Source organism: Schistocerca serialis, chromosome 3 (assembly GCF_023864345.2).
Source record: "Schistocerca serialis cubense isolate TAMUIC-IGC-003099 chromosome 3, iqSchSeri2.2, whole genome shotgun sequence".
Classification (NCBI taxonomy): domain Eukaryota; kingdom Metazoa; phylum Arthropoda; class Insecta; order Orthoptera; family Acrididae; genus Schistocerca; species Schistocerca serialis.
Window position 1 is genome coordinate 376,350,110 of NC_064640.1, and position 20,313 is coordinate 376,370,422.

At 43.4% G+C, this 20,313-nt stretch overlaps 1 protein-coding gene across 1 annotated transcript in view; it reads right to left on the reverse strand.

The window, feature by feature from the left end:
• The window catches only part of LOC126471615 (relaxin receptor 1), a 752,030-nt gene that overhangs the window by 12,027 nt on the left and 719,690 nt on the right, over positions 1-20,313 (reverse strand). The window contains exon 20 of the mRNA XM_050099855.1: positions 9,550-9,761. Coding sequence (XP_049955812.1) covers positions 9,550-9,761 — 212 coding nt within the window. The remainder of the gene's footprint in view (positions 1-9,549; positions 9,762-20,313) is intronic.

Below are 20,313 nucleotides of genomic sequence, written 5' to 3' on the forward strand. Positions count from 1 at the left end.
ATGACCTTGTGGATGACATCGGAAGTTCACTGAGGCTTTTTGCGGATGATGCTGTGGTATATCGAGAGGTTGTAACAATGGAAAATTGTACTGAAATGCAGGAGGATCTGCAGCGAATTGACGCATGGTGCAGGGAATGGCAATTGAATCTCAATGTAGACAAGTGTAATATGCTGCGAATACATAGAAAGAAAGATCCCTTATCATATAGCTACAATATAGCAGATCAGTAACTGGAAGCAGTTAATTCCATAAATTTTCTGGGAGTACGCATTAGGAGTGATTTAAAATGGAATGATCATATAAAGTTGATGGTCGTTAAAGCAGATGCCAGACTGAGATTCATTGGAAGAATCCTAAGGAAATGCAATCCGAAAACAAAGGAAATAGGTTACAGTACGCTTGTTCGCCCACTGCTGGAATACTGCTCAGCAGTGTGGGATCCGTATCAGATAGGGTTGATAGAAGAGACAGAGACGATCCAACGGAGAGCAGTGCGCTTCGTTACAGGATCATTTAGTAATCGCGAAAGCGTTACGGAGATGATAGATAAACTCCAGTGGAAGACTCTGCAGGAGAGACGCTCAGTAGCTCGGTACGGGCTTTTATTGAAGTTTCGAGAACATACGTTCACTGAGGAGTCAAGCAGTATATTGCTCCCTCCTACGTATATCTCGCGAAGAGACCATGAGAATAAAATCAGAGAGATTGGAGCCCACACAGAGGCATACCGACAATCCTTTTTTCTACGAACAGTACGAGACTGGAATAGAAGGAAGAACCGATAGAGGTACACAAGGTACCCTCCGCCACACACCGTCATGTGGCTTGCGGAGTATGGATGTAGATGTAGATGCAGTCTTGCTACCACTTTTATTAGACCATAAGGCTTCCTTCGTCGTAGTGCAAGTTCAAAAAGACACATTACTGGACTTTGTGTTGTTAAGAAAAATGTTTAATTTCATGCCTTTGTTATTTCAGAAAACTAGTATTAGATATTGTATACCTTGTATAATGTAATATTACAATCAACATTATTTGGAATGTAGTAAAACAAAAAAATTGTAATGTATGTGTCCTGTTTTCCACTGCGGTTTTGAAGTAACTAACACGTGAAGCCCATGGATCATGGATGAATGTACGAAGTATAATATACCGAAAAAGAATTCCAACACTTTGATGCTTCCATGGAGTAGAAGACTGGAAGAATAGTAATAAGTTGGTTTGGAAAGTAGTTACGAACCGAACCAACGTGCTGTTATTCTTTTCTTGGCTGCCGAAGGACAAAAACCGTTAGACATATATCGGAGAAAGAAGAACGCGTATGGGCATTATGTTGTGGAATGCTTCTGTTTCATGACAACGCACTATCCCATACCGTAAATACCGAAACACAGAAGTTACGAAAAGTCAAGGAGACGATACTCGAGCACCCCCCCCCCCCCCCTCCCTATAGTTCTGATCTCTCTCCATGTGACTGTCACGTCTTTGTTCCCTCAAGAAAGGCCTTGAAGGGTCGATGACTCCTATCGGACGAGAATATGCATCAGGTAGCTACAGCTTTCTTCACACAGTAGGACACGGTGTTTTACAAAACGGGTATCTTCAACCTGATGCGCCGCCGGGATAATTGCCTCAATCCTCACGGCGATTTCGCTTGATTGACATACCGATTCTGGGATGTACGATCTTCGAACGGAAACTTTTTGATCGCTCCTAATGTATATCGTACAATTATACACTCCTGGAAATGGAAAAAAGAACACATTGACACCGGTGTGTCAGACCCACCATACTTGCTCCGGACACTGCGAGAGGGCTGTACAAGCAATGATCACACGCACGGCACAGCGGACACACCAGGAACCGCGGTGTTGGCCGTCGAATGGCGCTAGCTGCGCAGCATTTGTGCACCGCCGCCGTCAGTGTCAGCCAGTTTGCCGTGGCATACGGAGCTCCATCGCAGTCTTTAACACTGGTAGCATGCCGCGACAGCGTGGACGTGAACCGTATGTGCAGTTGACGGACTTTGAGCGAGGGCGTATAGTGGGCATGCGGGAGGTCGGGTGGACGTACCGCCGAATTGCTCAACACGTGGGGCGTGAGGTCTCCACAGTACATCGATGTTGTCGCCAGTGGTCGGCGTAAGGTGCACGTGCCCGTCGACCTGGGACCGGACCGCAGCGACGCACGGATGCACGCCAAGACCGTAGGATCCTACGCAGTGCCGTAGGGGACCGCACCGCCACTTCCCAGCAAATTAGGGACACTGTTGCTCCTGGGGTATCGGCGAGGACCATTCGCAACCGTCTCCATGAAGCTGGGCTACGGTCCCGCACACCGTTAGGCCGTCTTCCGCTCACGCCCCAACATCGTGCAGCCCGCCTCCAGTGGTGTCGCGACAGGCGTGAATGGAGGGACGAATGGAGACGTGTCGTCTTCAGCGATGAGAGTCGCTTTTGCCTTGGTGCCAATGATGGTCGTATGCGTGTTTGGCGCCGTGCAGGTGAGCGCCACAATCAGGACTGCATACGACCGAGGCACACAGGGCCAACACCCGGCATCATGGTGTGGGGAGCGATCTCCTACACTGGCCGTACACCACTGGTGATCGTCGAGGGGACACTGAATAGTGCACGGTACATCCAAACCGTCATCGAACCCATCGTTCTACCATTCCTAGACCGGCAAGGGAACTTGCTGTTCCAACAGGACAATGCACGTCCGCATGTATCCCGTGCCACCCAACGTGCTTTAGAAGGTGTACGTCAACTACCCTGGCCAGCAAGATCTCCGGATCTGTCCCCCATTGAGCATGTTTGGGACTGGATGAAGCGTCGTCTCACGCGGTCTGCACGTCCAGCACGAACGCTGGTCCAACTGAGGCGCCAGGTGGAAATGGCATGGCAAGCCGTTCCACAGGACTACATCCAGCATCTCTACGATCGTCTCCATGGGAGAATAGCAGCCTGCATTGCTGCGAAAGGTGGATCTACACTGTACTAGTGCCGACATTGTGCATGCTCTGTTGCCTGTGTCTATGTGCCTGTGGTTCTGTCAGTGTGATCATGTGATGTATCTGACCCCAGGAATGTGTCAATAAAGTTTCCCCTTCCTGGGACAATGAATTCACGGTGTTCTTATTTCAATTTCCAGGAGTGTATAATTTTGCAGATGCATTCACTGATATATGTGAATACAGTCTGCAGACTGTGTTGGCAATAGAGTTAGTAGTAAAAAATAAATAAATTAAGGCATCCTTTCTAATTCTGAAGCTTTCTTGCATGAGAACCGAAAATTTAGCTAGCGGCAAATGTTCTTCCTTTCACGATTTTTCATAAAGGCTTGAAACTGTGCGTAAAATTTGCAAAGGGTAAATGGAACCCTAGTACACTGAGCTGAAAAAGGCTGTGGAATAATTCCTAACATCGTGTCGGACCTCCTTTTGCATGACGTAGAGCAGCAACTCGACGTGTCATGGATTCAAAAAATCGTTGGAAGTTCCCTGCAGAAATATAGAGCCATGCTGCGTCTATAGCCGTCCACAATAGCAAAAGTATTGCTGTTGCAGGATTTTCTGCACGAACTGACCTCTCGATTATGTTCCATAAATTTTCGATGGGATTCCTGTCAGGCTATCTGTGTGGCCAAATCATTCGCTCGAATTTTCCAGAACGTTCCTCCAACCAATCGCTAACAATTCTGGCCCGATGACATTGTTGTTTGAGAAAATGAAGTTCATGAATGCAAATTGTCTCCAGGTAGCCGAACATAACCAGTGAATGGTTGGTTCATTTGAACCAGAGGGCCTAGTCCATTCAATATAAGCCAGCCGAAGTGACCGTGCGGTTCTAGGCACTACAGTCTGGAGCCGAGCGACCGCTACGGACGCAGGTTCGAATCCTGCCTCGGGCATATATGTGTGTGATGTCATTAGGTTAGTTAGGTTTAATTAGTTCTAAGTTCTAGGCGACTGATGACCTCAGAAGCTAAGTCGCATAGTGCTCGGAGCCATTTTGAACCATTCCATACAAACACAGGCCACGCCATTATGGAGCCACCACCGGCTTACATAGTGCCTTGTTGACAGCTTGGGTCCATAGCTTCCTGGGGTCTGCACCATAGCCGAACCCCGCCATCAGCTCATACCAACTGAAATCTGGGCTCATCTGGCCACACCACGGTTTTCCAGTCGTCTATGGAACAACTGATACTGTCACGGGCCATGAGAGGGGCTGCAGGCGATGTAATGCTGTTAGCAAAGGCACTCACGTCGGTCATCTGCTACCATAGCACATGAACGCCAGATGTCTCCGCACTGTCCTGACGAATACGTTCTTCGTATGTCCCACATTGATTTCTGAGGTTAATTTACGCAGTGTCACTTCACGCAGTATAATTTCATGCTGTGTTGTTAGCACTGAACTCTACGCACAAGTTACTGCTCTAGGTCGTTAAGTGAAGGCCGTCGACCACTGCGTCGACCGTGGTGAGAGGTAATACCTGCTATTAGATTTTCCAGGCACACTCTTGACACTGTGGACTGAATATTGAAGTCGCTAACGATTTTCGAAATGGAGTATCTAATGCCTCTAGCCCCAACCACTATTACGCGTTAAAAGTCTGTTAATTGCTGTCGTGCGGCCATAATCACGTCGGAAACCTCTTCACATGAATCACCTGAGTTCAAATGACAGCTCCGACAATGAGTTCCTCTTCTATATCTTTTGAATGCGATGCTATCTGCATTTGTATCAGTGCATATCGCTATTACATAACTTTTGACACCTCAGTGTATTTTATCACCACCAGTAATGCTACATCAAGAAAATTACACAGTTTCTAATTGTAGTACTCTTGTTATTGTGTTCAACTTTTAGCAAAAGATTGTTCCATTGAATAAGTAGATTATGACAGCATTTTAAAATTTTAATTCGGTCAGTATTTATACGAAATATGGAAAATCCACTTTCCGTTGTCCCTGGAAGACGTTAGATAGGCAACCTGCAACTGGTACTTGCTTCCCGGTTCCGGTATAGTCTCTTAGTAATATAGATGGCACCAAGCGACATCTTACTTTTTTCGAAGTGATAATTAAAACTTTATGACTACCCATTACGATAAAGCAATAGTTCTCAAACTGTGGGGCGCGAATCACAGTGGGGCGCGGTATATTAAAAAAATACTTTCTTATTAACAAATAAGACAGGGTTGTAGCCTATCCCCGATATTATTCAATCTGTATATTGAGCAAGCAGTGAGGGAAACAAAAGAAAAATTTGGAGTAGGAATTAAAATCCATGGAGAAGAAATAAAAACTTTGAGGTTCGCCGATGACATTGTAATTCTGTCAGAGTCAGCAGAGGACCTGGAAGAGCAGCTGAACGGAATGGACAGTGTCTTGAAAGGAGGATATAAGATGAACATCAACAAAAGCAAAAGGAGGATAATGGAATGTAGTCGAATTAAATCGGGTCATGCTGAGGGATTTAGATTAGGAAATGACACGCTTAAAGTAGTAAATAAGTTTTGCTATTTGAGGAGCAAAATAACTGATGATGGACGAGTAGAGAGTGTAAGTAGGCTGTTTAGGTTTTTATAATGGTAACGCCACGTAGCGCTGTATATGAAAATCACTGACTGTGCTGTGTGAAGTCTGTGGCTGGTTTGCATTGTTGGAATATTTGCTATTTTAGTGTTGGGCAGTTGGATGTGAACAGCGCGTAGCGTTGCGCAGTTAGAGGTGAGCCGCCAGCAGTGGTGGATGTGGGGAGAGAGATGGCAGAATTTTGAGAGCGGACGATCTGAACGTGTGTCCATCAGAAAGAGTAAATTTGTAATATTGGATATCATGAACTGATATATATATATATATATATATATATGACTTTTGAACATTATTAAGGTAAAGACATCGTTTGTTCTCTATGAAAATCTTTCATTTGCTAACTATGCCTATCAGTAGTTAGTGCCTTTAGTAGTTAGAATCTTTTATTCAGCTGGCAGTATTGGCGCACGCTGTATTGCAGTACTCTGAGTAACGAAGATTTTTGTGAGGTAAGAATTCATGAAAGGTATAGGTTATTGTTAGTCAGGGCCATTCTTTTGTAGGGATTATTGAAAGTGAGATTGCGTTGCGCTAAAAATATTGTGTGTCAGTTTAGTGTTGATCAGAATAAGTAAAGAGAGAAATGTCTGAGTACGTTCAGTTCTGCTCAGCTGTTTGAAAATCAGTTTTCCAGCACTGTCATTTATAAAAATTTTCTAAGGGGATGTTTCAATGTAGACTGGTAATGGCAAGGAAAGCGTTTCTGAAGAAGAGAGATTTGTTAACATCGAGTATAGATTTCAGCGTCAGGAAGTCGTTTCTGAAAGTATTTTTATGGAGTGTAGCCATGTATGGAAGTGAAACGTGGACAATAAATAGTTTGGAGGGCAGCGTGGAGGGTAAAAATCGTAGAGGGAGACCAAGAGATGAATACACTAAACAGATTCAGAAGGATGTAGGTTGCAGTAGGTACTGGGAGATGACGAAGCTTGCACAGGATAGAGTAGCGTGGAGAGCTGCATCAAACCAGTCTCTGGACTGAAGACCACAACAACAACAACAACATTAACAAATAATTACGTTGATCCTCTCCTTCGAACAAAGAAGATCTGGATCGAATTTCGCCCAACGTCGGTGTTACGCAGACGCGGTCGACGAAAATGAAAAAGCGGTCATACTTTTAGCATTATTTGAAGTTATCGGTCGGGCTGGGCGACTTCGGCCGTCGGCAGAATCGTCCATTGTCGGCTGCACTGCGACTGTGTCCTTAACCATCACGAGGAGTGCAAGTTTTGTCTCGTGTATCTCTACGCCACCTTAGAGTCTCCTAGAGTTCGAGAGGACTTGATTGCAGTACGATACGGGTCTTAGTGAATGACAGACATGAAGACACCAGTGGTCCATCAGCTGGCGGAGGGGATGGAGATACTCCAAAGGCGAAAACGATACTGTATGATGAGAACGTTTTATTGCTGCCCTTCACGAAAACTACAATCAATCGTCAAGACCGTCCGCAGTACGTAATTTGTCTCACCACTTTAGCTGCTGATAGCATGAAGCATAATACGGTAAAGAAACATCTTGAAACCAAACATCGAAAATTAACGGGAAAACCAATAGAATTTTGGGAACTAAATGTTTTGTTATATTCCCAGAAGAACTTCGCTAAAACGTCGAATGTGATTTGTAGCCTGTTACCAGATTTCACATAGGATTGCTGAATGAAACAAATCACACACGATTGCAGAAACTCTAGCTTTACTAGCAGCGACTAATATAGTATCAACAATTTTTGGTGACTCATTTGCTCAGTAGTCGAAAAGTATTCCTATCTCTAATGTCACTGTGCGTAGAGGAATTTTTAGACATTTCTGACGATTTACTCGAGCTATTAATCGATGCACTGCATAACACCTGTTTTGCACTTCAAGTGGACGAAGCGACTGATATTCATAAAGATGTCCATTTGACTGCTTATGTTCGTTTCTTTGATGAGAATAACGTTCGAGACTAATTGCTTTACTGTGAACCGATACTGAAAACAGCCACAGCTCAAAAGCCTTTTCTTAATCAAAACTGGATATCATGGATAAGTGCATTGTATTATGCACAGATGGGGCTCGCTGAACTTCAGGAATTCGTGATGGATTGCAGGCGAAAGTTAAAGGTGTAGTTCCTGATGCAGTATGGATTCACTTCATGATACTTCGGGAGGCTCTGGCTGTTAAAGAACTTAGCCCACCCCTTTATGAAGTGCTGCAAACGGATATAGAAACAGTTACACTTATTAAAGCAAGATCTATAAATTCAAGGCTTTTTAAACTGCTATGGGAGGAGGTGACTGCTGAACACGCTCAGCTGCTCTTTCCTAGTAATTCTCGATGGATTTCACGGGGTAAAGCAGTGGAAAGAATGTCTGAATTAAGGAATGAGGTATTCTGTTTCTTAAAGGAGAAAAGTCACTAAAATAAGGAATGACGCATTCTGTTCCGTTAAGGAGAAAAGTCACTCTGTGGCAGAATGTTTCGGCAACGCAGATTACCTATTGAAAATGGCTTACCTCACTGATATTTTTGAGAAACTAAATATTATTAACACTTCACGTCAAAGTAATTAGGCAACTGTACCCTCTTGGAATGAAAGGCGCTCATAAACGGATTAGAGCTGCGGCAAAACCGTGTGGAAAGTGGCATGCTAGATATGTTCCCTACTCTAGTCTCACCGTTAGAGGTCACAGATAATACGATACTTTCAGTGGAGATGATAGCTGCAGTCGGCCCCTGTGGCCGAGCGGTTCTAGGCGCTTCAGTCCGGAACCGCGCTACTGCTACGGGCGCAGGTTCTAATACTGCCTCGGACATGGATGTGTGTGATGTCCTTAGGTTAGTTAGGTTTAAGTAGTTCTAAGTCTAGGGGACTGATTACGTCAGATGTTAAGTCCCATAGTGCTTAGAGCCATTTGAACCATGAAAGCTGCCTCCTTCATCATCTTGCAACACTAAAAGTTCATTTCGAATAGTATTTCAGCCACGAGTTCGACAAACTTAACTGAATTAAAAATCCATTCAAAAATGCTCCTGCACTATCACGTCTAAATATAAAAGAGCAAGAACAACTTATTGATCTCACTTGACATACTTCACTGAACAGTAGATTTAATGAAGTGTCTTTGTTGGAGTTTTGGATGCATATTAGCGAGGAATGTCAACTCTGAGCCAAAATACAATGATGATCCAGATTCAGTTCCAACGACATACTTGTGCGAGACTACATGTAAGCAAAGAACTTCGAGTGGTTGTTTCTGCTATTACACCGCGCCTTGAGAAATTTTCTTCTCATAACCAAGCTCATTCATCACATTGAACTTTTTAATTTAAATTTAGGGACCGGTTGGTAGGGCATGTTCTGAGACATCAAGGGATCACAAATTTGGCATTGGAGGGCAGCGTGGAGGGTAAAAATCGTAGAGGGAGACCAAGAGATGAATACACTAAGCAGATTCAGAAGGATGTAGGTTGCAGTAAGTACTGGGAGATGAAGAAGCTTGCACAGGATAGAGTAGCATGGAGAGCTGCATCAAACCAGTCTCAGGACCGAAGACCACAATAACAACAATTTAAATTTTTGACACTCTTATAATTCTCGTTTGCTGAAATGTAAACTGTGTTAGTTTCATAGTTTTGAATGAATCAAACTGTGATAAAGATAAATAATTTGTTTCGTATTTTCTTTATAATAATTCGTTTAGTTTTGGTTTCTGTTGGGAAAAATCCTTCTACATTGAGTTTGATAAAACAGAGCACAAGCAAAGAAAATATTTTAAAAATGACTACTTTTATTAATGAAAATTGTTAGGGGCCAGAAACTGTTTTTCTCCAAGACGGGCGGGGGGGAGGGGGGGGCAGAGGAGGAAAATCTGAGAACCACTGCGATAAACAAAATGACATCGTTATGCTTCTGCAACAATATTACAAAAGGGGAAGAAGTTGTGTGGCGCTTACTTTGACGAACGGCAGCGACGTGAGATGCGAGCACTGAGCGTACTGCTGGCGACTGAGTCCCTGGGGCTCGCGGCTGCGGCGGCGGCTGCGACGGTCACACAGCAGCCCACAGAGGCGCGCCCAGTAGCGCGGCGTCGTGAACGTGTACAGCGCCGGGTTCACCGCAGAGTTCACCGGCAGCACCAACACCACCAGCCACGCGTACACCTCACCTGCGCACCACCACAAATACTTTGTGCCTTTATACTGACACACGAACACCAGACCGCAACCGCAAGGCTAAACATGTCATACATCAGTATTGCAATTGCACTCTACCTGGAGATGCCCAACGGTTCCGATCGGCCGGCCGCTGTAGCCGAGCGATTCTAGGCACTTTAGCCCGGAGCCGCGCTGGTGCTACTGTCGCAGGTTCGAATTCTGCCTCGGGCATGGATGTGTGTGATGCCTTTAGGTTAGTTAGGTTTAAGTAGTTCAAAGTCTAGTGGACTGATGACCTCAGATGTTAAGTACCATAGTGCTCAGAGCCATTTGAACCATTTGTTGTCATCTTATAACCGATAGGCGACAGTGGATGCGTATATGGAGGGCCATGTAGTCAACACAGCACTCTCGAGGCCGTTGTCAGTTTTCCTGACTGGAGTTGCTACTTCTCAATCGGGTAGCTCCTCAGTTGGCCTCACAAGGGCTGAGTGCAACCCGCCTGCTAACAGCGCTCGGCAGACCCTGACGGTCGTCCATCCAACTGCTACCCAAGCCTGTCAGCACTTAACTTCGGTGATCTGATGGGAACCAGTGTTATCACTGTAGCAAAGCCGCTGGCCATATATCTATACTGCCTGACAAAAAGAGTGAAGCACCCAGAAGGGGAGGAGGAAATCAAACGTCTTGAGCTGAGAGAATATGTGAATTATTGCACTGACTACAAAATCGAGTCAGATTTACAAAGAACTTGGCAGTAAGTACTCAGTTGTCAGTCCGACACTACATCTGCTCTAGCCCGGATGGATGTACTGAATTGATTGGGATGTGTGTCATAAATCCTTTGTATAATCTTCTGGGGAAAGTTGACCCACAACTGCCGTAAATGGTATTTTATGTACTGGATACTGGGACAGGCATAAATTTGACGAATGAGCTGGGCTCACACACATTCTCTCAGTGGCATAGTTGGGGTTCCTTCTTACCATGGAAGTATCTCATCATCACACAGATAGTTTGGAGAGATACATGCCGTGTGTGGAGGATGAGCATTGCCCTGTTGAAAAATGACCCTATGATATTGTTACATGAGAGATAACGCATGAGGGCGCAGGACGTTCGTAACGTACCGTTGTACATTCAGAGTTCCCTCAGTCACTACCAGAGGAGACCTGAAGCCATAACTGATAATTTCCCACCCAATGATGCCAAGAGTAACACTTCTGCGCCTCTTTAAAATATTGGAAGAATGGGATCTCTTCGCAAGTCGCCGTCGTACTCGCAGACGAAGGCCGTATGGAGTAATACAAAATCAGTTCATCGCTGAATACAATGTAACGCCATTCATCATCAGTCTGTACAGCCTGCAAACGGCACCAGTTCGAATGCAGACGTTGGTATGGACAGCAGCTGTTATGCCACAGAATGTTTCTGAGAGTCAATTACTTGTTTTCGGATGACAGGTGCAAATGTGAGGAGTACAATGTCCTTGGTATATAATACAGCTTTCCTCCCTTGTGGAGGTCAGATGTGGTCGACCAGAACATTGACGATGTATATGCCTACCCTCACATTCCCACACAAGCCAACATTGGGCCACTGTCACATCCGAATGCCCCACATATCTGGATATTTCATGTTTTGACCAGTCCTCCAAATGGTGGCCCACAATGAGACCCCTTTCAAACTCTGTCAGGTACAGATAACGCTGTTTCAAACGAGTATGCGGCATCTCCGTGTCCTTCTCAGTGATTACTCAACATCTGGCGCTGATCAATCCCCTCATATACCCTAACAGGCCCGGTAACAACACTAAACACGGAAAACATGAATATGCTTTGGTGGAGGTCTGTTACAAATAACTGCAACTCCAATCATTTACATATGCGCCGATGGTGCTACTTTCAATGAATCCATATCTGTCTCAACCTGTTTCCGTGCGGTCAATGCGAACAGAACTGCATGCAATGAACGTATAGTGTCTAGCACCTCGGAAAATGCCACTGGTCGTCTTCAGTGGACCAAACAATACAGAAACTGGACAATATCTAATCGGAAGCGTGTAGTGTGTTCCAGCGAGTAGCGATTTTTATTTCTTCATTTATTTATTTTTCAAATGATACAGGGCGTCGAGTGCACAGTCGACTGAATGAGGCCTTTAACGTATAGCGCATTGAGGGTTGGACTCAGGCCAGAGGTGGCTGAGGGGTGTTTTTCATACCAACACTTGCAGCCACTCATTGAGGCTGCCATGAACATCAACCACTATATTTATTTCAGTATTCTCGATGACCAAGTGTAGGCCTTTTTCCACATCCTCATAAAGAGTGTGCTGTGGTAACTCCAGTCTTCCACGATGAAAGGAACTGTGTTCACAAGACTGCACGTATACATTCATGGTCTGACAGGAGTGAGGCAGCCCACAGAAGCTCAAGCAGACCGCTCAATCATCCGACTTCATCCCATAGAGAATTCCTGAGATTGTTTGGAACAGAGGCTGTAATGTAGCAAACTACAACCCGGAAATAAATTTTGAATTAAATAGTAATCCTAAAAAATATTTCTTGTATGCCACTCTGATTTCTACAGCAAATACAGCCCATATTGTTCACTCGCATGTGGTGCTACAGACACTTCCATTGCTCAAGATCTGCCAGATGAGTTACACCTACTAAAACATGTGTAAATATATCTACATCAGTACTCTGCATGTCACCTGACAGTGTGTGGTGGAGGGTACTTCTTGTACCACTAACTGATTCCCCCTTCCCTGTTCCATTCGCTAATGGCGCGTGGGAGGAATGATTGTCGGTAAGCCTCTGCATTAGCTCTCATTTCTCGAATTTTCTCGTTGTGATCATTTCGTGACGCATATGTGGGAAGAAGTAATATGTTGTCCGACTCTTCCCGGAAAGTATACTCTCGAAATTTCAATAATAAAACTCTCCGTGATGCACAACACTTCTCTTGTAGCGTCTGCCAGTGGAGTTTGTTAAGCATCTCTGTAACGTTCTGTAGAAGGTTGAAAATCCTATGTTGAAACGCACCACTCTTCGTTGGATCTTCTCTATCTCTTCTGTGTGTCCTACTTGGTAAGGGTCCCAGATTGATGAAAAATACACAAGCATAGGTCGAACAAGCGCCTCGTCACCCTTAATGGATGAATTGTATTTCCTTGAGATTCTTCCTATGAATCCCAGTCTGGCATTTGCCTTTCTTACTAAATGTTTTATGTAGCCATTCCATCTAAAATCTCTCCAGATTAATACTCTAGAAACTTTATGGTAGTTACTGTTACCGGCAGTTTGTCGCCGAGAGTGTGGTTGTACAATAGGGGATTTATCTTCCTATGTATGCGCAACACGCTACATTTGTTTACTCTCAGGGTCAACTGCCAGGTACTGCACCATATATAAATGCTCTGTTGGTCCTTCTGCAAATCGTTACTGCTTTCTGGCGTTGCTATCTTCTTATAGACAACAGTCTGTGAACATCCTGAAAGTGCTTCCGACAGATCCTGCTAGATCATTTATGTCCATTGTAAACAATAACGGTCCTATCACTCTTCCTTTGGGGTACTCTCGAAATTACCTTTGCATTTGTCGATTTTGTTCGGTAAAGAGCGACGTGTTGAGTTCTACCTGCAAGAAAGTCGTGAATCCAGTCGCAAATCTGGTCCGATACTCGGTAAGCTCGTATTTTTTTCTATAGTGAGCAACAATAGTCTTGTCATACTTTGACGTATGCCTCATTCACAATTCGCTTCTGGCAACGTCCTGTAGAATTACTGTCAAATAATCTGAAAGCACGTGTTTAGACTGTGAAGTGGAGTGTCAGGAATTCATACACCTTTATAGAAACAGTGTACGTGGAAAGGATTCACAACACTTACTTTCCTTTAAGTGCACCAGATTCTTCCACGAAACGCACAGATCGGGGCAGGCACCGGATCTTTGACTTCCACTCCGAGGAAACTGCTCTGCTAGTGCTTTCTCCTTTATGAAATTAGCAGCAGCGACCGGTCCCGACCCCGCAGTGCCAGATCCAGATTCCTGCGAACGTCGGCGCTGCTGTCGTGTGAGCCTCGATGACGACTTTCTTTCCACGAGCTGGTTTGACTTTCGGGATTCTGCGGAACAGTCGACATCTGGATGGCTCTCAGCAAGTAAACTTGCACCGACCGGAATCCAAACGGGAAACGGAGATTAAAAGAGGGTCAAAATTATCAGCACCTATTAATGTTACAAATGGGCTGACACGAGGACATTTTATTTAATTTATTCGTAGAAAATGGAAGAACGGCTGAGGGGGACGGGAAACATTGTTAATTATATCCAGGTGTTTTCTTTAAGGTTTTCTAATGACCAAGCCATTCTAGCACAAATTGAAACCAATCCTGACTTCATGATTCGATCATTATATTGGGAATATGACAAATGGACACTGCAGATGAGTCTAAGGAAAACCGAATATGTGGTAGTTAATAGTGACACATTAGTGAACAAACAGTTAGGAGACAGACAGAAAAATTTAAATGCCTAGGAGTATATGTTGACAAAAATGAATTGGATAATACAGAAGTAAAATTCAGAATAAAACAAAGCAGAAAAGTAATAGAGTGTATGGATTCTTTTTGGTGGGACAGAGCTATTTCTAACAATAAGTAAAGAATTGGTACACTAATGGTTGAACCTGTCATATGCTGTGGATCAGAACAAAGAAATTAAATGAAGGCCTCAAAAGAAGGGAATAGCTGTAGAATGGATTATTTACGAAGCAGCGTCCGAATATCAAGAATTGAGAAAAACCTAATGATGAAGTAAGATCTAGAATGAGGGCAAATGAGACAGCGATAGAAAGATTTGAAAGAAAATCATTAAAGTCATATTGGCATTTGTTGAGAATGCCAGATCATAAGTGGTCAAATAAAATTTTTGAATGAAATCACTTGGAAGACGTGAACGTAGCGCAGTACGACGTTCTTGGAATGACCACATCAAGGAAATAATGGATCATCGCGGTGTATGCAAGGACGACGCTCTTAATAGAGAGGCTCCACAGCAGATATCAGGAGTAAAGCAAAATAATTTGTATTAATTAATCACGTAGTAATATAATAATAATAATTGTTTACACCAATGTTTTCGTTTTGAACCTTTAAAACATTAATAGCTACGTTCGTTGTATGGGGGGGTAGCCGTGCAGATTTAATTACGATATCGATAAAATAAAGTTACGGTTTGTTTGTTTGCAGGTACATGTTTGCACTCGTGATGCACACTGAAATCCCGGCATCACATTGTCGTCGCAAGCCCAACTCCATTTTATCAATGGGCTGCACCATTTTGGGGCACCTGGAAGAGACAGGAGTTGGAAACCTAGTCTGTTTGTGAATTTAATCTGCTAAGTTACGTAAAAATTCGAAGAAGTTTTATTTTAGTGCATTCATTGACATATTTGTTTTATGTGCGCCACAGATACAACAAGATTATACAAAATATACCTCGTAACATCAGAGCGAATGCCCCATAAAGTTTAATGAAATGTGTACTGTCAGTTTTGCCATTGATCGATATTCGCCTAAAATGTACGTCCTTTCGTCCTGTATATGAAATATATTCACAGTTCCGAATACGAACAACCTTCAGTTTGTTCCCTCTTTACGAGAGCGGTCGCCTTAACAGCTTTGCCTATCCGTGCACGACTCATAGCAGGATCCAAACATCCAAATGTCACAGTTCGTGCTTAACAACACATTGTGTAATTCCCGTACAGGTGATGACATTTTAATTGAAAGTCGCTGCCTGGTATTTGCGGATAAATACGATATTGCAGTGCCTGTGTTGTTAAGAAGAACGATGCAATGTTTCTTTGGACATGCATTCTTCTTAGCAACACAAGCACTGCAATATCAGATCACCTTCTATTCCGTATAGTGTATCACTGTCCTTCTTCGTATTGGAGCCAGTGTGCTCAGCAGCAACTCTAAAGTAATCACAGCGTACAAAATAAAATTTATAAAATCATGTAACTTAATCATCGGATTTTTAAGTGACAGCTCACAGATTTCCTCCAGTCAAGAGCGCCAAAAAAAAAAAAAAAAAAAAAAAAAAAGGTCAGACAGTTGTATCTCGTAGATAACGAACGCTAGGCAAAGTGTAGGACGAAAGACATGGTTTTATGAATTGTGACAGTTCAGGTCCAGACGAAGAGTCAGGGTTTAAACTTAATGACACGTTTTAAATACAAGAAAGGTATGTGTTAGTATGATGCAACAAAAGTAATTCCATGGCGAGTATCATTATTCCGGTAGGAATACAGCGAATATAACGACGCGTGAAGCTGTTAGTGGTGGTTTGAGAGCACGGGTGGAGAATGCAGTTGATTTTTCAAAACTACTCTTAGCGTAGCAAGGTTCTGGGAAACAGGATTGCTGGTCAGAACATACGCCCCGAAAACAGTCCCGAACAAGCTCTAAAGGAATCAAATCTTGAGGTCGAGTTACGCACTTAATGCCCCAAATTGTTTCCTATTAGAAATATTCCTTCAAAAGATGAGCAACATGTTATCGAAAATTCTCTTCTAGTGGGATGTACAAATCATCGGCCTAAGGCCATGGGAGAGCAGCAGGCACAGTTGCTCGTATAATTGTGGAGGTTTTTGGCTCTAGCTAAAGATATAACACTCCACACACGGAAACTGCTTTGTCCGAAGGCGTCCCTTTCACGGTTACTTACAATGAACTGCGAGCCCGCACTCATATATGTAGTCACCTGACACGTGCAGTCGAGATAAGAGGAATGTACCGCCGGTGGTAAGTCTGTAGCGGGTTTTTATAGCTTTCATTGAAACACACTTGTGTGTCAGACACTAATTTATTACTTCACTATTGGCTTTAGCCATTAAAATACCACATGTGGTTATTTTCTTTATGTTATCCATTGCTACTGCTGTATATGTCTGCTTTGTCTGTGACTTCTTGAAACCAATTATTAAATCGATTACACAATCGTATGCAACAGATGCTGATTATGGTATCTACGATCTGAATATAGAATTAAAGTCGAGTTCCTTACGCGATAATCGGTTTAAGATCCACTCGTATTGTATAATACAAAGGGGCATAGGGGAGATAGTTTGAGAAACTGCGAGGTGAGCTAGACCTGACGAACACCTCTATAGCACACTGCACGCTGTTCAAATTCAAATGGCTCCGAGCACTATGGGACTTAACATCTGAGCTCATCAGTCCCCTAGAACTCAGAACTACTTAAACCTAACTAACCTAAGGACATGACACACATCCATGCCCAAGGCAGGATTCGAACCTGAGGCCGTGGCGGTCGCGCGGTTCCAGACGAAGTGCCTACAACCGCCCGGCCACAACGGCCGGCACTACACTATGTAATTTGTAGCGGTTTCTCCACAGTAGTTTAGCAGAACGCCAGAATGGATCTTTATTTCCATCTTAGAAACAAACCAAAAAAACTGTTAAATACAGAATCACCTATTACAAAGTATGTATGACTAGTAACCTCCCTCCCCATGAACCATGGACCTTGCCGTTGGTGGGGAGGCTTGCGTGCCTCAGCGATACAGATAACCGTCCCGTAGGTGCAACCACAACGGAGGGGTATCTGTTGAGAGGCCAGACAAACGTGTGGTTCCTGAAGAGGGGCAGCAGCTTTTTCAGTAGTTGCAAGGGCAACAGTCTGGATGATTGACTGATCTGGCCTTGTAACAATAACCAAAACGCCTTGCTGTGCTGGTACTGCGATCGGCTGAAAGCAAGGGGAAACTACGGCCGTAATTTTTCCCGAGGGCATGCAGCTTTAGACACTTAAAGTAGTAAAGGAGTTTTGCTATTTGGGGAGCAAAATAATTGATGATGGTCGAAGTAGAGAGGATATAAAATGTAGACTGGCAATGGCAAGGAAAGCGTTTCTGAAGAAGAGAAATTTGTTAACATCGAGTATAGATTTAAGTGTCAGGAAGTCATTTCAGAAAGTATTTGTATGGAGTGTAGCCATGTATGGAAGTGAAACATGTACGATAAATAGTTTGGACAAGAAGAGAATAGAAGCTTTCGAAATGTGGTGCTACAGAAGAATGCTGAAGATTAGATGGGTAGATCACATAACTAATGAGGAAGTATTGAATAGGATTGGGGAGAAGAGAAGTTTATGGCACAACTTGACCAGAAGAAGGGATCGGTTGGTAGGACATGTTCTGAGGCATCAAGGGCTCACCGATTTAGTATTGGAGGGCAGCGTGGAGGGTAAAAATCGTAGAGGGAGACCAAGAGATGAATACACTAAGCAGATTCAGAAGGATGTAGGTTGCAGTAGGTACTGGGAGATGAAGAAGCTTGCACAGGATAGAGTAGCATGGAGAGCTGCATCAAACCAGTCTCAGGACTGTAGACCACAACAACAACAACAACACGACTAGTAAACAGTCTATGTAATGACGTTCTAGGCTTTAGAGAAAGATGACAGTGTCACGCCTGCAATGGTATCCAGCCGCAGAAATAAGTCACTTATTCTGGTTAACTGCATTTTTTACGGTAATTTAAAAAGTTTGCCAGATAAGCACAGCATGTGTGTGGTTTATTTAGTGAGAGACGAAACTTTCCTTAGTACTGACTATGCAGTATGTTGGAAGATTACTACTATAAACAACTGATAGTAAGATCAAGAGCTGAACAAGAGCTGAACTAAATGTTACATCTGTAGAGGAATCCTGACATCATAATTGCAATTTCACGCCAACCAACTTGTTAACCTCGTTTTGGTCTCGTTATAGTTCGGCACACAGTTTGGTAGTTCCTGCCTTACTAAACTGCAGAACATTATTTTATTTTTTGTGGTGAAGAACGTGAGAGCATATTGTACTTTTTTAAAAAATTCAATTGGTTTCCATAACAATTGCCTTATTTTATTTATTAACTATGTTTCAAAAACAGCCACCAACCACTAATTTACAGACTTTTTTTTCAACGTACTTTACTTTTCCGTGCCATTACCGGTTTTGAACTTTCGTTCATCCTCAGATGGCTGCATTACAAGTTGAGATGCTAATCAGGCGTTGGGTATTTTGTTTGCATTGTTGTCCATTCGTTAAAATACATTGACTGATAAATATTCATGAAGGAAATTCTTTTATGAAGATTTAAATATTCATAAAGGAAATTTCTTTATGAATATTTATCATTTAATACCAGGGGTGTTCACTACATACGCCAGCACTTTTGTTTCTCGACCAGTTTCGATTGAAAAAATGTGGAATCTTTTGTGGAGCATCGTGGAATAGCCCCGCTTCAGCCCCTATAGTTTCATGAAGTTAAAATTGGTGACTGTGCTATACGTAGCCTACAAAATGGCATCTGTAACGGAGTGCGTTCCAACCAGAGAGCTGTCATATAGTTTCATTTGGCGGAAAACCAGAGCATCTCAGGCAGCCGCTTGCAGAGTGTCTACGGAGACTTAGCACTGAACAAAAGCAAGGTAATTCGTTGGGTGAGGCGTCTGTCATCACCGCTTGCCGACCGGCCGCACACGGCTGTGACTCCTGGAGTGTTGGAAAGTGCGGACACACCCATTCGAAATGATCGACGGATCACAATGAAATACCTAGCTGCACAGCTGGCCGTCTCTGTTGGTAGTGCTGACACACTCCTGTGTGGTGCTCAAAGGTGTGTGGCCTCTGAGTTCCTCGCCACCTAACAGAAGACTATAAAAAGCAACAGAGGGCCATCTGTGCGGGATTGTTTGCACGTTACGAGGCTGATCCTGACAAGTTTTCTCGAACATCGAAACAGACGATGCAACATGGGTTCATCACTTCGAGCCGGAACCGAAAGAATCCATGGAGTTGTGCAACACGACCGCTCCTCCGAAGAAAAAGTTGAAAGCCGGACTCTCAGCCGGTAAAGTCATGGCGGCGGTCGTCGACTTCTAGAGTTGTACCAAGTGGGCATACAGGCCCTCCCCGTAATTTGGCGAAAAGACGTCGCATTGAACAGAGATTATGTTGAAAAATACGGTTTTGTAGCCAAAAGAGTGGGGAATAATATTGTGTGTTGGAATCCTGAATAAAGCCAGCCTGCTTTCAGAAAAAAAGGTGTTGCATTACTTATTGACCGGTCCTCGTATAATTTTACGATAGGGAATTCCTTTACGAATATTTATCGTTTATATATTTTCATGATGGGGCATTACGGCAAACGAAACAACTAACGTCTGATTAGCAGTTTATATTGCAATATAGACATCTGACTATGAACAGAAGTTCGAAACTTGTAATGGCATGTAAAATTAATTGTGTTGAAAGGAAAGGTCTTTAAATTAGTGGTTGGTAACTCTATTTATAAGATAGTTTAAAATACAACCGTGGAAACCTCACATTGTCAATCACTGACAGAGTAGATCCAGTCTATTTATTGCTTTTTGTGAATTTTTTGGCCACGAGTAAGAAATGGGGAAGCTGCTAGGGGTTTAAGAGCTCTTCTTTGAAAACTAGGAACGGTGTTCATTCTCTGAAAATTATTTCGAGCAATTGGTT